Source organism: Arctopsyche grandis, chromosome 7 (assembly GCF_051622035.1).
Source record: "Arctopsyche grandis isolate Sample6627 chromosome 7, ASM5162203v2, whole genome shotgun sequence".
In the NCBI taxonomy this organism is placed as follows: domain Eukaryota; kingdom Metazoa; phylum Arthropoda; class Insecta; order Trichoptera; family Hydropsychidae; genus Arctopsyche; species Arctopsyche grandis.
Genome location: NC_135361.1, coordinates 18,362,057 through 18,387,442, shown reverse-complemented (window position 1 = coordinate 18,387,442; position 25,386 = coordinate 18,362,057). Strand labels below are relative to the sequence as shown.

The 25,386-nt window shown below is 31.3% G+C and overlaps 2 protein-coding genes across 2 annotated transcripts in view; both read left to right on the top strand.

The window, feature by feature from the left end:
* Nucleotides 1-1,906, top strand: part of NK7.1 (homeobox protein NK7.1) — a 138,188-nt gene extending 136,282 nt beyond the window's left edge. The window contains exon 4 of the mRNA XM_077434176.1: nucleotides 1,349-1,906. Within this exon, the coding sequence (XP_077290302.1) occupies nucleotides 1,349-1,906 (558 nt within the window). The remainder of the gene's footprint in view (nucleotides 1-1,348) is intronic.
* A 6,992-nt stretch (nucleotides 1,907-8,898) lies between these two features.
* Nucleotides 8,899-13,718, top strand: LOC143914660 (adipokinetic hormone/corazonin-related peptide-like). Its single transcript, XM_077434952.1, has 3 exons — nucleotides 8,899-8,933; nucleotides 9,089-9,266; nucleotides 13,443-13,718. Coding segments are annotated over exons 1-3 (288 nt in total). The 5' UTR covers nucleotides 8,899-8,931; the 3' UTR covers nucleotides 13,551-13,718.
* Nucleotides 13,719-25,386: the final 11,668 nt, after the last annotated feature.

Below are 25,386 nucleotides of genomic sequence, written 5' to 3'. Positions count from 1 at the left end.
TTGAGCCCAAATTTAATACTGATGATATAATAGTATTTTATTCACAAAATTTAATATCTTTATATTTATGTATATATAATATCCCATATACATATATTTATGTGAGATTTTGAAAATAAGTTTTAAGAACTAGAGAAAATTCTTAAAGGTGCAGATACACAGCAGTACAAAGCCACGTGTTTTTTAGGCAGATTAAAATTTTTGGAGGCACATGCAAAAAAAAAAACGCGTGCATGCTTAGTCTGTACCGCCGTGATCCTTGGCAAAACTCACCCCCTGGAGTTTTTTCGGTGATATTTTATGTTTGTATTGACAGTGATCGATAACGGCGATTCTCATATTTAAAGAAATTTAAAAAAAACTTGTACGAATTTCCTATCGCACGTTCCGTTTCGAATTTTTGAGTGTGTTCTTAACATAAGACTATTTTACTAAATTAATATATATATATATATATATATATATATATATATATATATATATATATATATATATATATATATATATATATATATATTATAAAATCATGTATGATTACAAATGAATAAAATACTAAAATACACTTCATATTCTAATAATGCATACTTTATATATGTAGGTACATACAATTATAGAATATACTTTATAATTTATGTGTATGATATATAAATAATAATAGCACAATATTTAAATCAAAGTACATAATACTCTTTGTTAAAATATGCAGTTTTGTTTTCCGCGTAAAATGTTACTGCAAATTTCTAGGAAATATACATATGTATAATATGTATGTAGTATTACGGCATTCGAAAATATTGCAAATATAAAATCTGTAACCAAAAATTGTACCGGAAAATTTTTCCCGGAAACCTATACGAGATTCAATATTATCATAGAAAATTTTCCGATATTCTATATATAATATAACTATCAATGATGCTTCAAAATCGAGTTTCGATACAAACCCTATTTATGACTTCAATATAATATTGAAATTCGCAGATGAAAATAGCACACAATGTACTGAAATACATCGCTTTTTGGTAAATCAAAATGTTACACTAAAAATGTATATACAATTTTAAACTATAGAACATATTCATCGTTCAATTTCAAAATGAAAATATTGGCAACGAACATTTCGCATTGAAAATTTTAATTACACTGCGAGACACCCCTGCGCAAATAACGTATGCAAATCGAATGCAACTGCAATAAACCAGTGTACATACGTATATCCCCTCGATGCTTTCCAGATATAGTATGTAAAGAGACTCGCCCAACTACACAAACGATTTCACACAAAAAGCCCAATTTTATGTTTACACACCGTTCCGATTTATAATAATGCGACAAATTTTCTTTCCAGGTGAAGATCTGGTTCCAGAATCGCCGCACGAAATGGAAGAAGCAAGACAACATCACGAACGCTGAAGCGGCCGAGCACAAGACTACCCACAAACCGGGGGATCCCCCTGAAAAACCGGCCAGACGCCCCTCGGAGACTTCGACTCCGGACCTCGTCATAATGGACGTCAACAACAAGAGACCGGACAATGCCAACGTTTCTCAAGCCTCGCCGAAAGCTTCCCAATCGCCGCCTATGAAGGCGCAAGCAGCGAAGCCACCCACTCCATTAGTCACGAGCGACATGACCAAGAAAGTCAAGTTTGTCCAATCGCCACCGACAGTGGACAACGACATCGAAAGCAGGATATCCATCACCAAGATCTCGAACAAGATGCAGGAGCACTCGCCGGAAACGGAATGCGGAGGAGAGGTCAGTCCAAACGCGGAGAGGAGGATAGCCATTCAAGTCAATTTGGACAGCAGAACCGGAATGGACGAGTACAAAATGGACGAAGATCACGTCAAAGCCTCAATTGTCACGAGCGATTATGAAATGCATAGTCCCGTATTCGACTGAGACGATTCGATAGCGAACGAGTGAATTTTCTTCAACGTGTATAGCGAAATCTCCATTATAAAATATATGTACATACATATGTACATTACATTATAATTTTTCCGAAAATGATCTGCTTAGCTTTTTACATACGATTCGTATACTTGTTGTCAAAAAGTGAATGAACTTTATTTTTTTTTTATTCAAAGATCTAATTTTTTTATGCTACATAGTTCTAGACAACCACTAATTCAGTGCTAAAATAAACGCATACAGATATACAAAAAAATAAATAAAAGTTCACTTATTGATGTTCTCTATTATATAAATAAAACAAGCAATTCATTTTAGCAATGGAATTAGTTAAATGCATGCTTGTTTCATTTCAATGTTGTAATTTTTTTTGGTCAATTTAAACAAATGTATGTAAACCTACAATTAGTACAATACGTGTCATTTAAAAGGTTGAAATTTCAATAAATTATTTTGCAAATAAGAATGTCAACAAGATTTATACGTACATAGATATATGTATAGAAAAAAAACCTATATATGTATATATTCATATATGTACATACGTACATATGTATATGTATAGTATATATATATATATATATATATATATATATATATATATATATATATATATATATATATATATATATATATATATATATATATGTATATGTATATTGAAAAACAAATGTATACTATAGAATTAAATTTAGCATATTACATACATTCATATTATAAACAAGTGTAACAACAAATGCATCGCATTTAATAATTCTCTTTATGATATAATAAAGTATTATGTTTCTGCGAATTTAAATCTAAGGGAATTATTAATGGGTTGAAAACGTTTGTTGAAACGCCCACTAAAGTTCGTTTCAAATATGAAAGCTCATAAAAATAATTGCGTATGAATACGAACGTTTAAAAAGCCGAGCTTGAGCTTTCATACATTCGAAAGAATTTGTACATACATACATACGTACATATATCGTGTTTATTTTTCTCTCAAATCGTACTATTTTCTCTATGTGTACATTGTTTGTGTTGGTCATTCGTCGTTTTAGGGTGTACATGTTATACAATACACATTATATAATATTAATAATATACATGAACGTGGTGATGCAAACGGAAAGATTATTTTTATTATTATTTTATTTGAATTTTTGTTTTCGGAGTGACTGTAAAAAATATTGTAAAAGTAAAAAAGTGCCATTTTATCGTCTCGTTATTTTTTCATAAGTGAAAAATTTGATTTTGGAAATTTGAAAAGTTGTGTATTTTGTAGTAGTGTGTAAGTAGGTCGAAATTTTGTGTAGGAAATAAGCGAAATTTAGCGTTTACGACTTGTGCCTGCCATTACTTACTTACCCGAATAGTTCGGTGAATGAGACGACCGATATATTATATTGTATGTATAATTTAAACGTGCGTGACTATCGGGAATACGCTGCATATGTATATGAACGGCGCTTTCCAGTTTGTTTATCATTCATTATTTTTAGTGCCAGAAAAAAAATAATTTGATTTACTAAAACCATTCTAATCTCTTACGCAAATAAATCATTATTTTACGAAATTAATTTTGAAGTATAAATAAATTGGTGCACATACACGCATGTGTATCGAATACGGATATCATTTGAACGTTTGGAAAAAAGGTTGTTTCATTTGCCGAACTCGTCCAGTAGACTGTTAATGTTAATTGATTCAAAAAACTACTTTATAAGAACACATACACACACAGTCAGTGAGAGTCTGTTTTTTGGTTTGGTTCACGATATTATTATTATTTTGTACATACACTTGTATCAAACGTGTGTTTGGTTTTTCCTTATTGTCTTTTTTTACGTATATATTTTACGTAGTTCAAATGTAGAAAAGACTCTTCTGAAAGTGCAATTTTATAGAATTTAGCTTTTATTTAAAAATAAAACTCCAACATACATGTTTCATAGACACTAAAGTGAAGAAGCATAGCAAAAAAATATAATGAAAGAAAATTAAACATTTCTTAAGAAAAATACTCCCAACTTTTATTTCCCCCTATTCAAATGAAATACACAGTAATAAAATGTTCAAATATAAAATTAATTTATTCTACCGATGATTTAATGGAATTATATGGAACCAGTTTCTTAACTAAAGTAATAAAAAAAATATTTTATTTAATAAATATCTTACGAATTTGTGTAGAGACATCTATGAAGGAACCCCTTAACTACTTGATCCAAGGAAAATTAATTTTCCTTTTTGATATATAATAGTAAAACCTTTTCTGTGACTTCTGTAGATGAGATGATATTTTTTTTTAAATATTTAAATGCACCAAAATATATGCATATTATAATATACATATATGTGTGTACATACATATGTATATACATTATACTCCAAATTATACTCGATAAATGTAGGGGTATAAGGGTATTTTTACTTTATTTCTATTGATGTCATGTGAATATGAAGCTTGGTTATAATACGAGTATAATAATAAGTCCAATGCACTCAAAGAAGTATAGAATAATGTATGCTCGGCAAAATGAGTAGAAATATGAATCGGAATATGTGGGTGGGAAGAATGACAAGGGTAGTGGATATACATGTACATAAATACATAGTGAAGAGAGTGATAAGATTCAATTGGCAATGGTTGGGTCACGTAGTTAGAAGAATGTATCAAAGGTGAACAAAAGAACTTCTAGAATGGTACCCGAAAGAATGTAAAAGGGTGAAAGGAAAACCGCAAGGAAGATATAAGATCAAAAGAGAAAAATGTGTGGGGTGAGATGGATGAAAGTTGCCCAAAACAGAGACGAATGGAAGTGTGTTGGAGAGGCCTTCATCCAGCAGTGGATTGTGAATAGCTATAAATGATGATAATAATTACATATAATTTCATAGAATATAATATAAAAAAACTATACAGAATATAATAAAAGTAATTATTTTTTATAATAGTAAATACTTCATTTCGCAAAAAACTAGATAAGTATGCAGAGCCGAATTTAGATATAGTGAGGAGACAAGCTAAAAAAAATGAAAAATTGTTTCACACATACAGTTTTTAAATGGAAAACAAACAAACGTATAGCTTTTAGTGCGGCTGCATTTTTCCTTTTTATAGTAGTCTCAAACTTAATGATAAAACGTGATATTATAAAGAATGCATTTTCTATCGTTGAATTTGAATTGTAAAGTGCTAAATTTGATTTGTAAAATGTTGAATTCGATTTGTAAAATATTTAATTTCAGTCGAAAAGTGTAGAATTTGATTTGTAAAATATTGAATTTGGGTTATTACAATATTAAAATAATAATTATTTTTAAATATTATTATTTTTAATGAACAATTCCCACGTAAACTATAATTATATATGTTTAATCAGTCAATTCGCAAATGGCGGTGTTGTTGTTTTTTTTTTCAATATTCATAATATTTTTAAATTAACGTTTTTTTATTTTTTTTTTTCAATTAATCATGTACACACGCCTTACATATCACTCCAATGCGACGAGTGTACTATAAATACCAAATTATATATTAATACATAATTATTACATATATATTTTTACATTATACATGGCATCTACATATGGTCAAACATTGCAAAGTGCATTGCAAACATCGTATATAATACAATCAAGCATTTATACAATACGAATTTTATATCATCCACAGAGACATCGATGGAGAGAAATTTTTGCAGCATTATACATACATAAATACAATCCGGCGAATCTTGAGAGGCTGAATAACTAATAAAAAAATATGAAGTTACTTAAAAAGCTGATAATTGAAGAATTTGCGATTATGTTTATACTTCTAGAGACCCGGAGTTCAAAATTTATTTTTCTTTGAATATTTATTTACTTTAAATAAAAGTGATGATCCATCTTACTTGAAGGCCCCTGAATTTTTAAGCCCTAACCTTAAACTTTTTTAGTATATACATATCTTAATAAAACTACAGATAGCATATATTCAAATTGGTTTTACTACATATTGACACCCATATATCATGGCTAGATATCCGTAAATGCATATCAAATATCGTCGAGGAAATAAGAACAGAATAATATTTTTCATTCCCTTCAAATACATACGTATGTAGCTGCTGTATTTTCTGATAGCTTTTCAATACAATACGAAACAAGTGATCAATTGCAATATTTGCATTGTAAGTTAAAATATTCTCGAGCATTGAATACACACATTCGGACAAGAAATACGAAGTTGAAATAAATTCACAAACGTATTACAAATACATATACATGCGATACAAATAAGAGATGTTCAAATTTGTATTAAAATTATCTTACGGAAAACTGTCATCTCGATTTTGGTTAACGATTGGACATTCACCCTTCAGAGAACGACATCTCTCAGATTAATAAAGTTTTTTCATTATTATTCAAATTAATTTATATACCAATGTTTGTTTATGCAGAATCAAAGAAATATACGTTTCAGCTAAATAAATATTTCATGAGCTAAACCTGAAAGGTGGGTGAGACCTTTGAAATTTTTCGTAAAAGAGTTTATATTGTACAAAAAAAAGCAAAAAATTATTTACAGAGTGAAAAATAGGATTTAAAAATATAATGTTTGCACTGCCGATTTCACAACTTCTGACAAAAAACATTTACAAACAAATATTGCAATTATAGACATTGTTGATAAAAGATACAACATTTAAGAATGTTAATTTTAAACTCTTTTTAATTCAGTGTTTGATTATTTTACATTAAACCTTTATTTGAACAACATCAGACAGTACGAGAAATATGTGTACAAATATTTAGTAGGTAAATTTTAATCCTTTCCATAAATGCTAGTATATTTTTCAACTTTGTGTCGGAGAAAAAATTGGCTCACAGTCGCATTAAAATGTTGAACCAATATATGAGCCGTTATATTTGAAAGTGGCGAAAGTCAAATTTTCAGTTCCAAAAACACTATTTCTGTTTGACATAATTCACAAATTGTTATCACTTATATTAATTCAATATGTCCAGATTCCCGGAAAAACGGAATAAACGTATTGTAGGCCAACAGTATTTTAAAATAATGTTAAACGCAAAACATTATATGTTTTGCGAAATATTCCTCGGAACGAAGAAAAGTGGACTTACATATATACCACTTTCAATTATAACGACTCATATGTTAATAAATTTTATTTTAAGCAAAAACCTTGAAAAAAGTGAAAAAAAAAGTGAAAAGTCTATAAAATTAAAATTGATTTATATTAACTAAAACTGAAGTCTTAAACAAACACGTTTAAATTACAATTCAATATCTCATATAATCACACTTTTTTACTGAAATATTTGCTTCCAAATATTTATTACGGTACAAACGATAGCGATGTATCCTTCAATATTGATTAAAACGATAACTAATTCAGAAAGTACGATTGAATTATTTAATAATTTTTCCACGTGTAAGTACACGAGCATTTAAAAATGAAGAAAAAAAAAGGTGAGCGTATAAAGATTCATACCTGAAACAGGATAACGTAAGGCTCATACTGTAGGTTCGATGAATATTTTATATTACATATAATATTTAAGTTAAATTTCATTCCACGACTAATACAAATAATCCAATCTAATACAATTACAACTACATATGTACATACATACATAGTTATAGATAACATCGTAATTTTCTAAATATAATATAAAACTGACAAACGCCAGAACAATATCCCCCCCAACGCCTTTATGCATGTATACTACGACTTTATATTATATTATATATATGACTAGTAGCCTGTGTGCACATACTTGTGCACCTGGTAAAATATCGCAATTTAGATCCAAGGAAGCTGCCATAATGATCGGCCGACATAAACAAAAGAATAAATTAAAAATACGAGTTTAAAAAATATGAATTAAATTTTAAATATAATTATTATATGCCGCGTCTCTTTCCACGATTCCAAGGGGAGAAAGAAAGACGGAGCATGGTGAGTGAGTACTTCGTACAGTGACATGCGCAAAGCCCACACTATGCCGCGTCTCTTTCCACCATATACAATTCCAAAGGAAGAAAGAGAGACGAAGCATGGTGTACTTCGTATACATTACCATACACGCACGTGGACACGCATTAAACAATTATTATATACATATCTTGTGGATGAATATATCTTGTGGATGTGGATGAATGTGTCTTGTGGATGAATACGTATCTATTTCTACATACATATATTCAACATCATGTATGTACATACATACAAATGACAAAAAGTATTTTACATCTGGAAATTGTTCGATAAATCGAGGTAAGAATACTTTTTGGATGACCAGACAATTGAATACATGACGAGAAAACACACGATTATTGAACGAACAATGGAACACACGACTGTTGAACACAGCTACAAGTGAACTTATAGAATAATCGACACAACCCGCAAAAAGTTACAAATAGTACGTGATACAAAAATCATAAAGCACTCATGTTCTTTTATTTTATGTTCAGTTGTCATGAAACCTAGTGGATGAATCTAATTGACAATTGACAACCATTACAGGGTAAGTGTAGAATGTAGGATATAGTACATACATATGTATAAGACTTCCGGTTGCGATTTCTGGATGTAATGATAGTATTAGAACCAACATCAGAAACTCTTATCAATGATAAAAATATAGATCCTTTTTATATTAACAACAGTATGTTCTTTGTAGAAAGTAAATTTATTGAATGGAGATGAAATATTTTTATGAAAAGTAGATTTGTACATGACAACCTTGAAATCAGTAAGTTACACGTAAAGGTATACGGACAGTAAATTTAAAAGTCTTCTCAAAATTAGTCGAAAGAAACATGTTTATTTTCATAGATATTATTAACGTATCCCTTTTGAATATCCAGTGGGTTGAAACTCACCCCAGAGCTGTGGAGGGTGGAGGAGTGGCGCCTCCCTTTAACAAAAGTATAAAAGCGGATTCACCGCAAGCCATTCATTCTTCAAAATCCATCACCGACGATTACCCGAAGAACACGCACTTTCAAAATGTAAGTACCTCATAAAGTTGTGACGTTTACTAATTAAAATTTAAAATCATATTAAAATGAATATTCATCGAGAAGTCGTCACGCTCCGGTTGTTAATTAAACGTTCATATGTAGATATATTACGTTTTTACTATTTTTGTTTTACGTTTACTTAGGATGTACCGTCCGATAATACTTGTCCTGGCACTGGCCATGTTTGTGGCCCAGTTGAGCAGCAGTTCAGCTCAAGTGACTTTCAGCCGAGATTGGAATCCGGGCAAGCGATCAAATTCTGAAATCCAATGCGGTGGACCATCGGGCAAAACAGCGACGTCCATCTGTCACACACTTTTGGTACCCATAATTAATTATCGTATTCACCATTATCATGCATCATCATTTTTACTTTATCAATAGACAAAGTAGGTTTATTATACTCTACAATTTTGAAATTCCTGCGTGTCTTACTTCTTAAATATATATGTACATACATACATATGTGCATATATATTTAATATGTATGTCCAAAAGACTCAATTAATATGTATGTATGTCCAAAATACTCAATTAATATGTATGTCCAAAAGAATCAATTAATCAGGTCAGTGTTTTAAGGATTATGACAAATCAGAGGTACTGAATATTTAACTGAAAATTTTTCATAACTCCACTTCCGTTGACTGTCTTTCGATTACATACATATACATATGTATTTTATTTTATTTTATTTTATTTTATTAATTGAAAAATCAACAGACAGGATGTACAGAGATAGGTATAAAAAACACAAAAAGTAAATAAATAATATATGTAACACCCGAGTCCAATAATAGATTTTTACAAAAATGAAAAAGATAAATATAAGGAAAACAAATTAAAAAGTAAAGAATAAAGGCATGACAAAATATGTAGTACATTGCATAATTAAACTATAGTATTAAAATATTTGGAAAAGGTTATAAGATAGAATATAAGAAGAAATTGAAATTTACAAATATAAAAAACAAATGAAAAAGGTAAATACAAAATAAACAAATGAAATGGAAAGGAATGAAAGCTATAATATGATTAAATAGCACATTACATAACTAAACTAAAGTATAAAAATAATGGAAATATTGGAAAAATAGAATAGAAGAAAAAATGAATCAATCGGTCAAGATTCTCTTGATGTTAGACCTGAATTGATGTAGGGAAATACCAAACAGATCAACCTCATTCAGCTCTCCGTTAAACATACGATAAACGCGCTGCAGATAAAAATATTTTTGGGAATTAGTATTGAAAGGATCAAGTGAAAAGAGTGTAACGCGTCTAGGGTATCGAACTGGGATTCTGAAATTAACCTTATTCAGTAAATCAGAACAATCAAGGAAACCATTTATGAGCTTAAAGAAGAATATAGCATCAGAATGTCGTCGCCTGACAGAAAGATTGTTAAAAGAAAGGATTTTTAAAATGTCGGAAACAGTAGAATGGGTATAGGTAGGAAAAAGGTAGCGTAAGGATTTAATAAATTTAAGTTGAACTTTCTCAATACAATTAATATGGGATAAATAAAAAGGTGACCAGATAATTGAGGCAAATTCAAGGTGAGACCTTACAAAGGAAAAATAAAGTAATTTTAGTACATAAGGATCATTAAAGGGTTTTGTTGAGCGGAGTAGGAATCCAAGAGATTTAAATGCTTTGTTGGTAATAAAAGAAATATGTTCAGAGAAATCTAGTTTATTATTGAGTATTACACCAAGATCCTTAATAGAAGATGACGTGTTAAGGATTGAATGATTTAATTGATATTGATTAGTAATAATTGACTTATTTCTAGTGAAATTTAAAATAGAGCATTTTTCTAGATTAATAAAAAGATCATTATTTAAACAATATATAGAGAATCTATCTAGATCTTCTTGTATCTTATGACAATCGTCTATGGTGTATATAGGTTTGTAAATTTTTAAATCATCAGCGTAAAGAAGTATAAAGGAATGTTTGAAGATGTATGAGATATCATTAATATAGAGTAAAAAGAATAAGGGACCTAAATGCGACCCTTGTGGGACACCGGAAGGAATATGTCTAAGTGATGATCTAAAACCATTGAGAATTATGATTTGGTGACGATTTAGTATATACGAAGAGATCCAACGAAATAAATTTCCTCGGATTCCAAGGGACCAAAGTTTATTGAGTAAAAGGTTGTGATTGATTTTATCAAAAGCTTTAGAGAAATCCGTATAAACGACGTCTATTTGGATTCGTTTGTCCATATAAGATGTGAGAGTACTAGTGAAATTAAGCAGGTTAGTCTCTACCGATCTCCCCTTAAAAAAACCATGTTGTTCAGGTATAATGTAGTTTTTGAAATTGGAGAAAAGGAAATTATAGATAATTTTTTCAAAGATTTTACTAATGACAGATAGTTTAGATATAGGACGGTAATTCTCAATAAGATTCTTATCACCTTTTTTAAAAATAGGGGTGATGTAAGATAATTTCCAATAGTCAGGAAATTTACCGTTCGACATAGAAAGATTGAAAAGGATTGTTATGGGAAGAGATAATGGGACAGCACATTTAACAAGGAAAAAAGAAGGCAAACCATCACAACCCGCACCAAGATTAACATTGAGAGAGTTGATGTGACTGAGTACAGTAGATAAGTCAAAATGAAAAGTAGATAAGTTACAAGAAGAAGTATCTGTATTAGAGATAGAAAGGTTAATGGTAGAATCACGATTGAAAGTGGAGTCAAAATAGTCAGCAAAAATGGTACAGATTTCAGAACCATGTGAAGCCGACTTATTTCCATAATACATTACGGAAGGATATGAAGAGGAGGTATTTTTTTTTGAATTTATATATGACCAAAATGATTTGGGATTAGTTTTAATATTATTTTGAATAAGAGAAATATAATTTCTAAAGCAGATTAAAGAATATTTTTTAATTCGAGCTCTTAATAGTGAAAAACTTTGATAATCTAAGGGATTTGAATAAATTTTAAATTTTTTATGGAATTTGTTTTTTTCTTTTATTATTTTAATAAGAGACGATGTAAACCAAGGGGGATATTTGGTACGCTTAGATTTAAGAGTAAAAGGGACGTGGCATTCAATAATATTTTGTAAGGTATCGTAAAATTTTTTACAAGCTAAATCAATATTTAAATTGGACAAAAGTGAATTCCAATTGATATCGCTTAAAATTGGAATAATTGTAGCATAGTCAGCTTTTCTAAAGAGGAAAGTTTTATTATAATTATAATTCAAGGGTGAAGATTTGTTGTAAATTATTGAGATGCAAAAGGATAAATGATGAGAATCTTCATGGATTAGCGTAGAGTCAGCACGAGAAATATATAAGGGGAAACTACTAATAGCTAGGTCAAGAATACGATTATTAGTATTTGACAAATAATTGTATTGATAAAGTTTATTATAAGATAAGAATTGTATTAATTGTATTAATGTATGTACATAAGCTCTAGTAATTAGTGATTAGCAAGTTGACATTTAAACGAGTGCTTTTGGAAAGGAATTGGTAAGAAATTTGAAATAAAACTAATAGCTTTTGAACATTGCATTGTGAAAAAAAAAATGGTGCTATTTTGAAAAATTATCCGTGTGCTTAGATATGTAGAATGTGAAATACGGAACAAAATCATATTTATATATATAGCTCAACTAGTCAAGTCGTTGACTATCACCATTTAACTCGAAGGTGCTAATAAATTTTTAATAGAAGCGACGCGTAAATTTTTCAATATATAATAGGAAATAAAAAAAAACTAAAATATATATGTAAATTTAGTAACATTTCATTTAATCAAATTTGACTACCGACATCTATGAACATAATTCTATAACCATTTACACGAAAATTTTCCTTCTCATACTGAAGTCTGTAGATAAAACAGATGCCTATTTTATTTAAGTTTTACTTTTGACTCATAGATGTCTATAGTAAGAAATAAATTTAATCTAAGAACTCTGAGATTAATTTACTAAATAATTTTAAATTAATTATTAAAAATCTTTTATATTTTAGATTTAATGTGGAATAAAATATTATTTGGTAACACATTTTTTAAATTCAACCAAGGACTGAATTATTCGATTTCCATTAAAAAACAGATTTTACATACTACATATGTATATTTTACATGCATATTATTATATACTAGTGGCGTTACCCGGCTTCGCTCGGTATTTGTAATATTAACAGCAAAACAATCTAATAGAAAACATTCATTTGTTTTTTTATTAAATTTATTTGAATCGAAAAAAAATAATATTCAACGATATCGACATCGTCTTCATAGAAACTTTGATTTGTTTTCAATGCTCCCACCCAAACCTTTAAACCTTACATACAAAGTCTCTTTCGAAATTATATATTAGATTAAATTACGTTAATTTCTGTTATATTTTTGACCATTGTGGCGCTTTAGGAATTCCTGTAATGCTGCAATGGTCCAAACTTTAAATAAATAAATATTATGTATACAATTAAAATTAAAAATTTCAGGCCGAACTGCGACAAGTCATGGCCTGCGAGTCGAGATCATTAAGGACTATGCAATCGGAGGACACAGATATCATCCTCCCCCCACTTTTCTCGGGAAGACGACGATAGATGAATTCGAGATGAGAAACGACATGGCAGTCCACATTGATACGAAAAGTCAACTTAAATTTAAAAATGTTTCAATTTAAAAAATAATAATGTAATCGTTATGATTTACTTGTTTGATTTACGCACATTTATTGTATGTACTGTAATTTAACTTATGTAAATGTCCATTTGGAGGTGAATTACACACATTAGCATACGACTGCTACACTTTGATTTTTATTTACTCGACACATGTGCGGAGGAGATCGAGCGCGCGTTTCAATTACTCAGTTCAAATAGTGTATGAAAAATACGAGATAATTCAATGAACGCAATATCTACAATCCGTATAATGATATTAATAATAAAAAGGGCATAAATCACGACCGAGCTCGCATACGAGGGGAGAGTCACGGGAATAAATACAAACGATTAACTGCTCAAATACACACACGCATACATTATTGCGTTTGGAAAACTTTTAGAAAAACTTATAGGTACACAGTAAAGGTCAACAAATTCCTTGCACGCCTCATAAGAGTGGCACAAAATTGGCGACAGAACAGCTGCATCGTTCTTTACCTGCACTCAATATAATATAATATTTCCCGGGGTTCATTTTCGCTCAACCCTGTTTGTGCAATAAATTACAACTTATTATTATCAACATCGCACGACCGGTCGTAATTCCAATTTCGACTAATCCTTACACTACATTGCATTTATTCGACCCATTGAAATTTGTAAACGTTTGCTTAGTGGATGCGAATCGTACATACACATACGGTTCAATGGAAGCATATGGAACTATAGTGTGTGACAACTACCATAGCACTTTATAGATTTACTCGACAAATATATACGTAGGTCGTAGATAATTAAAAAAAACTATATGTAACGATAGTTAAAGCTATAAAATTATAAAATTTCTGATTCGAATCTGAAAATTGTTCACTTGGCGTATCAAATTTGATTAGTCTATTTTATTAACATATTTATTTACAAATAATTGAACTATGTGTACATGGGTAATATATATTACATTTATAATTTCTATATACATATGTACCTACATACATAAACATATATGAACCTATTTAAAGGATACATTAATTTTTAATACTTTCAAAGAACTGATTCTAATTCCTAAAAAACTAAATAAACACACTATGAATCGTTCGTTAATAGACTTGTATTTAAAAACAAAAGAATCAAGAATGTAAATATGTACTGTATATGTATTTTAAACAAAATCAAACTTATAAATTCAGATCTCCACTCCCATTCCAGTGCATTTTCAATTATTTAGACTGCACTATTTGCAGATTAGCACTACATATGTACATGTATCTATCTACGAACATAAAATTTTCAATGTGTATTGAGCACCTACATACATACTTACATACGTATACAGTTAAAGCACAAATACAATAAGTTATCATTATAAACAAAACGCTTTGTTACCGTTCAAATTACATCTCGACGGATGGTGGGACGGGGTGGGCGGGGGTTTTGCTTATTTTTCTTTTAGGAGCATCTCCCGCCTCGGGGATTATGCTGTTCGTTAACAAATTTCTGAAGAATGTATCAATCTGCGGCACTGTTGAGTAATATCCCCCAATTTAAATGAGGGCCGCCGGCCCTGGAAAGCGGGCGGCGACAATCTGTTCTGCTTAAAAAGCCCCTTCCCGTCCATCCGCTCCCGCTTTTTCCCGGGAAAAATCTCGCGGAGTGACGAGCCGGGATTAAGTGGCGTAATGAGCGCATCAGCCCGCGTCGGAGAGTGAGAGAGAGAAAGAGAGAAACGTCCACTAACGTTCCTGGAAAACTCGGGAAAATTAATGAAAACTCACACCCAATCTCGCTTTCGAGTCGGAAACAACCATGTTTACCTTTTTTATGTATCGTTTCGAATTGTACATTTACATCCGTACGTACTTGATAACGGCCCATTCAAACCAAACGAAACCCACTCAAAGTTTATACATAAGAAACCATGGGCTGTGTCTACAAAGCGGTATATACATATGTATGTACATACATATTCACACAGCTTTAAAATAAGTATACATATACATACGTAACAGTCTGATTTGATCATAAACATACTATAATAGTTCGTTCATACACGAACTATTGGTTTTAGATGAAATGCTAACAGACAAAAGCTATCTTCAAATAGACTCAGCAGGTGTCGCACGAAACTTTTAGCTGCGAAAACCTTTGATATGTCAAAACGCCAAGTATTTAAAACGAAAATCATATGGAAACCACGTCACAACGTTGGTATAATTCCCATTTCCACTAATTAAAAAAATATTCTGGCTCATAGTACATATGTATAAAAAGGATGGGGACAAACAATTGAGAACCTAACCTAACTTACGCCTTATAGTCTATACATGAACAAACTAGGTCGTTTGTCATTTTTTTGTTGACTGGCCAAATTGGTGTGTGTATGAACAAACTAGTATGTTCATGAAAAAACGAAATGTACACTTGGATTGTAATATATTTATGTACGTATGTACGTACGTACAAAAAATTCTTCAAAATCTATACATACATATGTATGTACATACATATTATTATATTAATATCGCATCTTTAGACGAAAATGGTGTGTAAGAGTCACAAGGGTCTACAAGAGTCAATTAATCATAACTAGTCACCGGACCCAGAAGGTGCTGTTGTTATTGTTCAAAGATTGTAAATGCATTGTTAAAGGTTTGCCGAACCTTTTTTACAAAGGATTTACAACAAAGGAACAATGGATAGCACTGGGACTATCCTACCTCTAATCATAACATTTTAAAGCTTGTGGTCACAAGTTCCCTGGAACGGCGCTGTTGACCATTTTTTTGAAATCTCCATACTTGTCCACGCGTCCGCCACATATGTACATACCCATATACATCGCGTCCGTTTTTATATTTAAAAATACTGTTGGTCTGTAATGCGTTTATTCTGCTTTTCCGAGATTCTGGACATATCGAATATCGAATAGGTGATACCAATTTGTGAATTAAGTCAAACTGAAATAGTGTTTTTGGAACTGGAAATTGAATCCCCCCCCTTTTAAATTTAACGGCTCACATACATATGGATGTACATATTTTTTATGTAAAAAAAAAACTCATGTCATTTTGAAAAGTTACTGCTAGTCAGCTAGTGTGTTATAATAGAATACGAAAAAAAAATAAAACTACATACATACATACATAAATACTCAATTTAGCCAAATCATAAACTTATCAAAAGTGAACTTTAAGGTTGTTGTATTTAGTACGTCATTAAACAATTTTTTTTTATCATATTATAACTCGAAATTGATACCTTCGAATCTTTAACAATAAAAATCTCGATTAAAGTGAGAAATCTTTGAAAACACACATAACGGCTAGATTTCAAAGCAGTGTTTAGAAATAAAACGCATTCAACTTTTCCGAAATTTTCCTCGTTTATTGGTGTACTCACACACAAGTACATACATAAATATACATATGTACGACTGCGCATGTATTAGTTAATATTATTCACGCGGCTTATCGGATAAATTGCGTGAATATTGAATAAATTGTGATGGAATCATTCGGGTGTGCGGGGCCAGATGTTCCCGCGGGAGTGACAAATAATACGCATTACGAGAGCGACTCGTGAGACGTACCAACAGTATTGCCTTAGACGCCAGCACTCCTCAAACTGTCCGCATCCACAGAAGGATGCGTAAATCTGCACACATAGTGATTTCAATAAAATTAAAAAAAAAAATCATTGAAATCGAAGAACTACAATCGTCGGCAACTTTTTCATTGAAAGCTATAAAATAGTGAACAATTTCAAACGTTGATCAATTTCACTTTCCACTACTCATTATGACCAATTAAAAAAAATCAGCAGCTTAAAGTCAAAAAAAAGTTTGCTTATAATGCTTTCAATTGTGTGGTCACGGGTTATGCTGCTGGCCAGACCTTGGATGTGTGACTCCAAGATCGATCATTTCCTATCAAAGTTTGCCAATTTATGTGATTTCATTGAAACGGTTTCAACAAATTAGCAACCCTGTCCTATTTCTAGCAAAATTCGAGTTAAAAGCATCTCAAATTCGCTGATTTATAGTGTTGCAAGTTTGTCGATAGATGTCTTGCATTTTTTCAGATTTCTCAAAATTAGGCGATTTATATAATTAAACAATGCAAATTTATCAAAAAAAATTGTCAAAATTTATCCATAGATGTCTTAATAATGTTCTGTAAAATAACTATATAAATTGATTATCGATGTTTGTAACTGGCCAAAAAGGTGCATTGGGGTTTACCTGTTAGGGCTTCCTGGTATATACATATATTAGCCAGCAGTATAGGCCAGTGGTTGCGTTTATGTTTAGCACCAAGAGATTGTTGGGTTCTATCTCGGACTAATCTTCAATATACTGCTGGTTAGACTTGGATGTTTGTGAGTCTAAGTCGATGATTTCATATCAGAGTTTGTCAATTTTATATGATCATTGTTGAAACGGTTTCTTAAAATTGGCAAAAAAATCATTCTACCTGCTGTCACAAAACTTTTATGTATTAATGTATGTACAATTTGTAAAAATGTATGTACAAGACTAAAAATCCATAGATGTCTCAATGGATTAATTCAGTAATTAATTAATTAATTGTTAATTTTATGTTCTTCAACATCTCGAAATACAGTGATTTATGTAATAAAAAAAATGCTGCATTATTTGTAATTAATTGTCCAGGAAGGCGCATTGGGGTTTTCCTGTCAAGCCTTCCTGGTATATATCTATGTAAAAATAAATAAATAAATATTTGTATTTAAATAAAATAAAATACGAATATGTCTATATAAAATGTACCAAATAATACTTTTCGCAATGCTTTTTACGTGCAGCTGCCGGTCTATGCTGTCCCATTATGAACACACCTTAATTCGAATATTAGCAAAAAAAAAACTGTCGACTGATGGCAATTAGTACCATTAACTTAATTGTTCTAGAAGTCGAGGGTTAATATTATAATATAGCAATATAAACTTAAAATAATGAATTTAATTTGGGTCGAACAATTAAACATTTAACATCCATCCCATTAACACCAACAAGCCGTCATTATAAGTTTGAATATGAAACACACGTGAACTACCATATTCAATATTTATTTATTTATAGCTTAGGTACATATTTATGTACCTAAGCTATAAATAAATATAAATATAATAAATATAAATAATAAATATATGTACCTACGTATAATCAATAGTAACGTGTGCAATAGTTCGTACGAAAAGAAATCCAAGAATGATTCTATACATATTCATAAATTACAAGTAAAGTTTGAGAAGCACGAACGGCGCGTATCAACAACTTCTTACGTCTTTATTCCAAAAAGCAATGGCGCGCGTTCACCAGAGGTACATATAAAATTTCTGTAATAGCCTTGCGAGATTTGCTACGTTTTTGCAATATCATTTTGGTGATTGTTTTTCTCGCGTATATACCCACATACTTACATATGTATATACATATATACGAACAAGTCTGCGCATACTTTAAGTCGACGGATAAATGCCAAAGAACATGTCAAATCTGCCTTACCAAATTCTCTCTTAAATAGGGTAACTACATATGTACATAGGCGATTAGCAACCATTAAATTTAAATCAAATTCAAATATTCATGATTTCAGTTACATATATACATATACATATATATATATATATATATATATATATATATATATATATATATATATATATATATATATATATATATATATATATATATATATATGTACATACATATTTTTTTCCTGTACGTTTTTAAACAGCAGAATTCACGGACACGTAAGGGCCTCTTTTATTGGTCGTTAATGGCGGCAGTACGCACCATGCTTTGAATTCGAAATTTAAACAGATTTTTCGCCCTTTTTCCCTATGTGGAAATGCTATAGATACTTTCATAAGATAATGACAATCATTTACTAGGCAAACACATAGCAAAAACGACCAAAATACATCTACTTACATATATAACGTCACTCAAACAATTTTTCCCAATAATTCACGCGAATCGTATCATTTTCAATGATTTAAAAATCACCGTTCCCAGCTTCCGGTCGCTTTTCTTCCACTTTCGCAGAAGAAGAAGCGTTTCTCGCGGGACGAACGACGGCTAAGTGCTTGACAAATGTCACCCGATTAATCTGGTCACCCCTCCAGGTGGATTCAATCCCACCCAACCCCCCCCCCCCCACCCCCATCTTCTTTCAATCCTCCTCTGAATATTGGATCGTCTAGCTGTGCTCCTGTTTTCTTTTTCTGTTTGTGCAAATTCACGGCAATATTTTACGCGGCGCGGCGCGAAGTGCAGATTTGAACGCGTTCAATTTGATATAATTCTGACACATTTCATATTACACCGTTAGTATTACATATGTACATACGTATGTATGTACAGATATTGAATTGAATCGTTTCTGAGCGAGTGAGCAACGTGCTAAGAGCTTTTCTTTTTCGCCTAGGCAAAATTAAAAGAGGAGGGTAGGGAACACCCTCCCTCTCCAGACTCGCGACCCTCCCCATGTTGGAGAGGCACATGTGTAACTGAGTTACACACTAGCATTAACATGTTTGTATAATGCACACACCTAATGTCGAAAAATATCGAGAAATATATTAATAAAAGAAATGACGCTGTTAGATTTACACTAGGAGTAAGTAATGCAGAGGCGTGCGCTCCAATACGGGGGCGTAATGGTGCAAAATTAATAACATTATTGTTATTTCTGTACATAAAATACTTAATATCCCCTCTGTTATATACATACATACATATGTATGTATAGGAAATAATGAAATTTTATTTCATGAAAGTATTAAATCAACGAGATAAACTATCATTGCAATACATAGAACATGAATCTTTTCATAAAGTACATATAAATGAAAACTCATAAAATTCAATCAAAAGAATGCTATTTGAATTGCTACTATTATTTAATTAGATTTGCCTATGTAGATTTATTCATTGTTTTTATTACATCCATAAAATTACTGTGTAATTAATAATTTCTAATAAAATATTTTTATAATTTTTTTACATGCCGTGTTCTATTATTATTTACATATGTATAATGTAATATATAAAATCAGTCAATTGTACATATATCTTATTAATTGCACATACCTATAATGTGGGAACAAAAAAAGCATAGATAAAGTAACAATCAAATATATTAAAATGCGTGAGATCAGATGATGGATGAAATGTTAAGAAACCCAATTACGGTTGACTAAATTAAAGAAGTAAAGTTTATATTTAATTATAATGCTTTATTCATAATCGTCATCGTCATCGTCACCTATGTACATATGTACATATGTGCACTGTAGATTCTACTATCATTCGCCATCCACCGCTGGATGAAGGCCTCTCCAATACGCTTCAATTTCCATCCATCTAATGTTTCTAATTTAATCCTTCCATCTTCCTTGTGACTTTCCTTACACACTTTTACATACTCTCGGGTACCATTCGAGCACTTCTTTCGTCCATTCTTCTAGCTACGTGACCCGCCTAGTACGCATTTTCATAATAAATTTAAAAACAATGTCTTTTCCGGGAACAAATACATACCTACATGCATATGTTCGTCAGAATTAATTTAACCTATAAGTAACAAAAGACTGATAAATAAAATAAATATGTACATACATATAAGCATTATCAACAAACAATCTACATATGTACATATGTACGTATTGCGATAAAAATAAACAACGGATATTCAATGCTTCGCGGATATTCAATCAAAACGTGCTTATTGAACGTGCTATGAAATTTCATCGCCAGTCTTTCCGATTCGACCCTTTATTCCGGGATTATTTCAGCATCGAGAAAAGAGAGGAAGGTAAGGTGCGGGGGAGGGGGCGTTGAGGGGAAGTGTTAACCTTTCCCTTACCACTTTCCCGGCTAATGAGGTTCGGGTCCCAGCTGTGTCAAAAGTATCCCATTAAATGACCCACATATAAAATAATAATATGATTTGTTTCCCTACGGGAGTGCGCACGCGGCCGTTCGCTCAATCGCCACACAACAACGATAAATTACCTCGGAATAAAAACACTTTGAGAACCACCAAGTCAATTCGACACATTCCCCAAGATCAATTCAGCTAGTATTCGAATCGAATTTAATTTTAATATTCACTTAATTTGTATTGAACGGAGTCACATTTCAAACATATGTAGGACTTGGCAAAACACATAGATACATACGTACGTATCTATGTAAAAGCGTATCATTCAACATCCATTCAATAGTTTTATAGGATATCCCTGTACCGGATGTCACCTTTGTTATACCGCTCGAAGAAATAGAAGAGTCTATAAACTTAAATTCCGAAGGATATAGTGAAATCGCCGCAAAGGACGGAATCGACCCGGGGTGTGTGCCGGTCAAAATTCTAAAGGTGCCCATGCACCTCAATAATTCCAAATGGACAAATGATCGCTTTTGATCGATTGCCAACGCCGACTGAACCAACACCTTTCCACGTGTATTTTTTTAACCCTAGTTTGACCGTAAAAATATTCGAACACAATCTCACATGGATACGACGCATGTCTAAGGTATAAAATTTATATAGGCAATAAAATATATATTCTTTAATATGAGATACATCTACATATGTAATGTACTAACAAAACTTAACCAGAGGGCGTTTATTCTGACTTTAAAAATACTATTTTTATTAAAAATCAAAAAGAATAATAGGGTTCATAAGCTCAATATTATCATACATATGTATGCACCTATAGATAAACGTATGATTGTTTAATTAGCAACAAATTAAATGACCAGTATTTTAATCAATTTCGGTAAGTATATAAATCAGTTTTCGGCCAGTATTTTGGTATTAGTAAAATGGTCAGTATTATATTATTAATTGTGAGTATAAATAACAAATGGACAGTATAAAAATCTGACGTACATTCGCCAGAACAAACAGCTATGCCTGTTGGATGGAATTGTCTATGAATATCGTATCAACCTTGTGATACCATCCAAAACTTCCATTTAACATTAATACTGACCATTTATGTTATAGAGAGACCAGAGGGCATATTGAAGATCCAGAAACGGGACCATATATATTGAAATCTGAAGTGAAACATGCTATAAAATTAGCAAAGAGTCGGAAAGCTACTGTACCGGATATGATTCCTGCAGAATTCCTCAAGTTATTGGATGATGACATCATAGAAGATCTCACAAAACTCTTCAATAAAATATACTTATCAGGCGATCTAACTAGCGATTGGTTACAAGCCATATTTATCCCGTTGCCAAAAAAGAGTAACGCGAAGACGTGTAGCGACTTCAGAATAATTACCCTAATGAGTTTCACATTGAAGATCCTACTAAAGATTTACTCACGGTGTGTTAGAGGATGACAGAGGTGTCAGATTACTACGAAATATTTATTGGAATCAGACTGCGGTAGTGCGCGTCGATGATCAATGAGAATAACAAGAAGATTTATGTTTAAATACTGACCATTTATTATAAATTCTGACCTTTTATTATTTATGTTGACCACTTGTCTACTTACCGATGGATATTGGCCATTTAATATAAATACTGACCTTTCATATTTAAATACTGACAAAAAAAGACTAAAATACAAGAGATTATATAAATGAATCACTGGCAACGATACCAATAAACTTGTGAATGGTCTCTATGATTATAAGTTATATACATATTTTACAATTCAAGTGTTCACTCCAGTTAGTTCATTAAAATACAAGTTTGTTCATATACGAACATTTGGTTTTTGTTTACATAAGTGCTAACTGTCAAAATAAACTCACCAGGTAATTAAAACGCCAAGTGTTTTAAAAGAGAAATCCTTTCGAAACCATATTACAAAGTTACTATAATTCCCATTTCCACTAATATTAAAAACATTATAACCCAGGGTACATAGAGAATGGTACACACGATTGAGAATAAGCTTGTAGCTAATAGTTTGTGCATGAGCAAACTAGCTCGCTTGTCAATTTCTTCTTTTATATATGTACATATTTATTTATTTATTTAATAGTTTTGGACCATTGTGGCATTACAGGAAGAACCTAATGCGCCACAATGGCCTACATTTGAAAAATATATAAAAACATGATATAAAAACAAGTAAACTGTAAATAAAGGAAAAAAGCAAAAGCAGAAAACATGGTAAAATAAAATAATAAAAAAAAGTAACAAAAGGAAAATAATACATCATTCAGAGAGAAAAAAAATAATAAAAGTGTAAAAATTAAAAATAAAATCCATAAATCCCATTCTTTGTTTACACTGAACAAAATTAAAATAGTATATAAAAATATACAAAGGAGAAAGAAAAAGTAAAATAAAATATAAATAAAAATAAAATCACAGCGAGGCCCAAATGGAAGAGAGTAGATTAAGATTCCACTCATTCATCACATTCAAATTAAGAAAGTAATGATGAGCGCAGGTTACCAGATAAATATGTTAAAATAATATCCGATAATCTACGCTCCCCAAGGTGGAAAATATCACATTCAGGGACAGCAGCAACGATTTCATTGAGAAGTCGAATAGCTCTTGGAATAGGAGCCATTCGAAAAAGAACTGTGCGAGCAGCAGGTACAACCATCAAATGATGATGTCTACCACGCACATAATTATTAGGGACATAAAGTCCCAACTGTTCCAGCAACAACGGGCATGACGTATTACCACGCAATACCTGGAGAACGAAAGGAATTAACGAGAAGTTTCTCCGAAGTTCAAGGGAATTATACCCAAGCATGCCCAAAAGGAAAGGAGTGGGATAGAGATATGGGTAGTACCCATACTCTTTCTTATAAAGAAAACGAAGAAATGCTTTTTGCACTTTTTCTATAATAAGAGAGTAGTTTGCTTCATGCGGATTCCACACAATTGCATTATACTCTAGCTTACTTCTAACAAGCGAATTGAAAAGCAAGCGAGAAGACAAGGGGTTGGAGAATAATCTAGCATATCTCAAGACAAATCCAAGTCGACGAAAGGAAACGTCAGCGATTGTCTTGATGTGGTTGTGAAAGGTGAATTGAGGATCAAAAGTGATACCCAAGTCGACCATTGATTCTACGCGCTTCAACAATACGGATCCAATGGAATATCCGTGACAATAGCGCGAATTCGCACGTCCATAACTCATAATGGCACATTTACTAGTATTCAGTTCAAGCCCTAAACTGAAACATACACTATACTTGCCCAATTGGGTCGTGTAGTATATGTACAAATTAGTATGTCCATGCACGAACGAGATATACACTTGAACTGTAACATACATATATGTACATAACTAAAGACTATTTAAAGCCGACGATCTAATTGATTGTGCTGCATACACAAATATTAAAATAAGAAAATATTATAAATACCAACAAGAAAAATAGTCTGTAAACTAATATAAACCTTGTAAATAGATAAAAACTACTGACTCAGTGACTATTAAATTAGACTAAAGATATATTGTAAACTAAAATATGAACAGTAAAAATCGACTAAAAAAAATTGTATACCTATGTATTTCAAATTAATAAAATATTAAATACTCGACAATGATACCATTCGTTCCACATTTATTAAATTAAAATTTTTTAAACACCAACGGAATTACATTAAATTTTCGGTCACTCACAGGTTTAATAATTCCGTATCTGTGTACTCATTGTGACTCCGAGGTATCGGTGACACCTTTTAGTCACAAAAGTTGACGGGCCCGCACAATTAGCCATTGTAATTTGTCAGATCTTTTGTCGA

Excerpts from the sequence above, each read along its gene's own strand:
- LOC143914660 (XM_077434952.1), top strand. Across the intron at positions 9,267-13,442 it reads CCATCTGTCACACACTTTTG|GCCGAACTGCGACAAGTCAT; the intron begins GTACCCATAATT and ends TAAAAATTTCAG.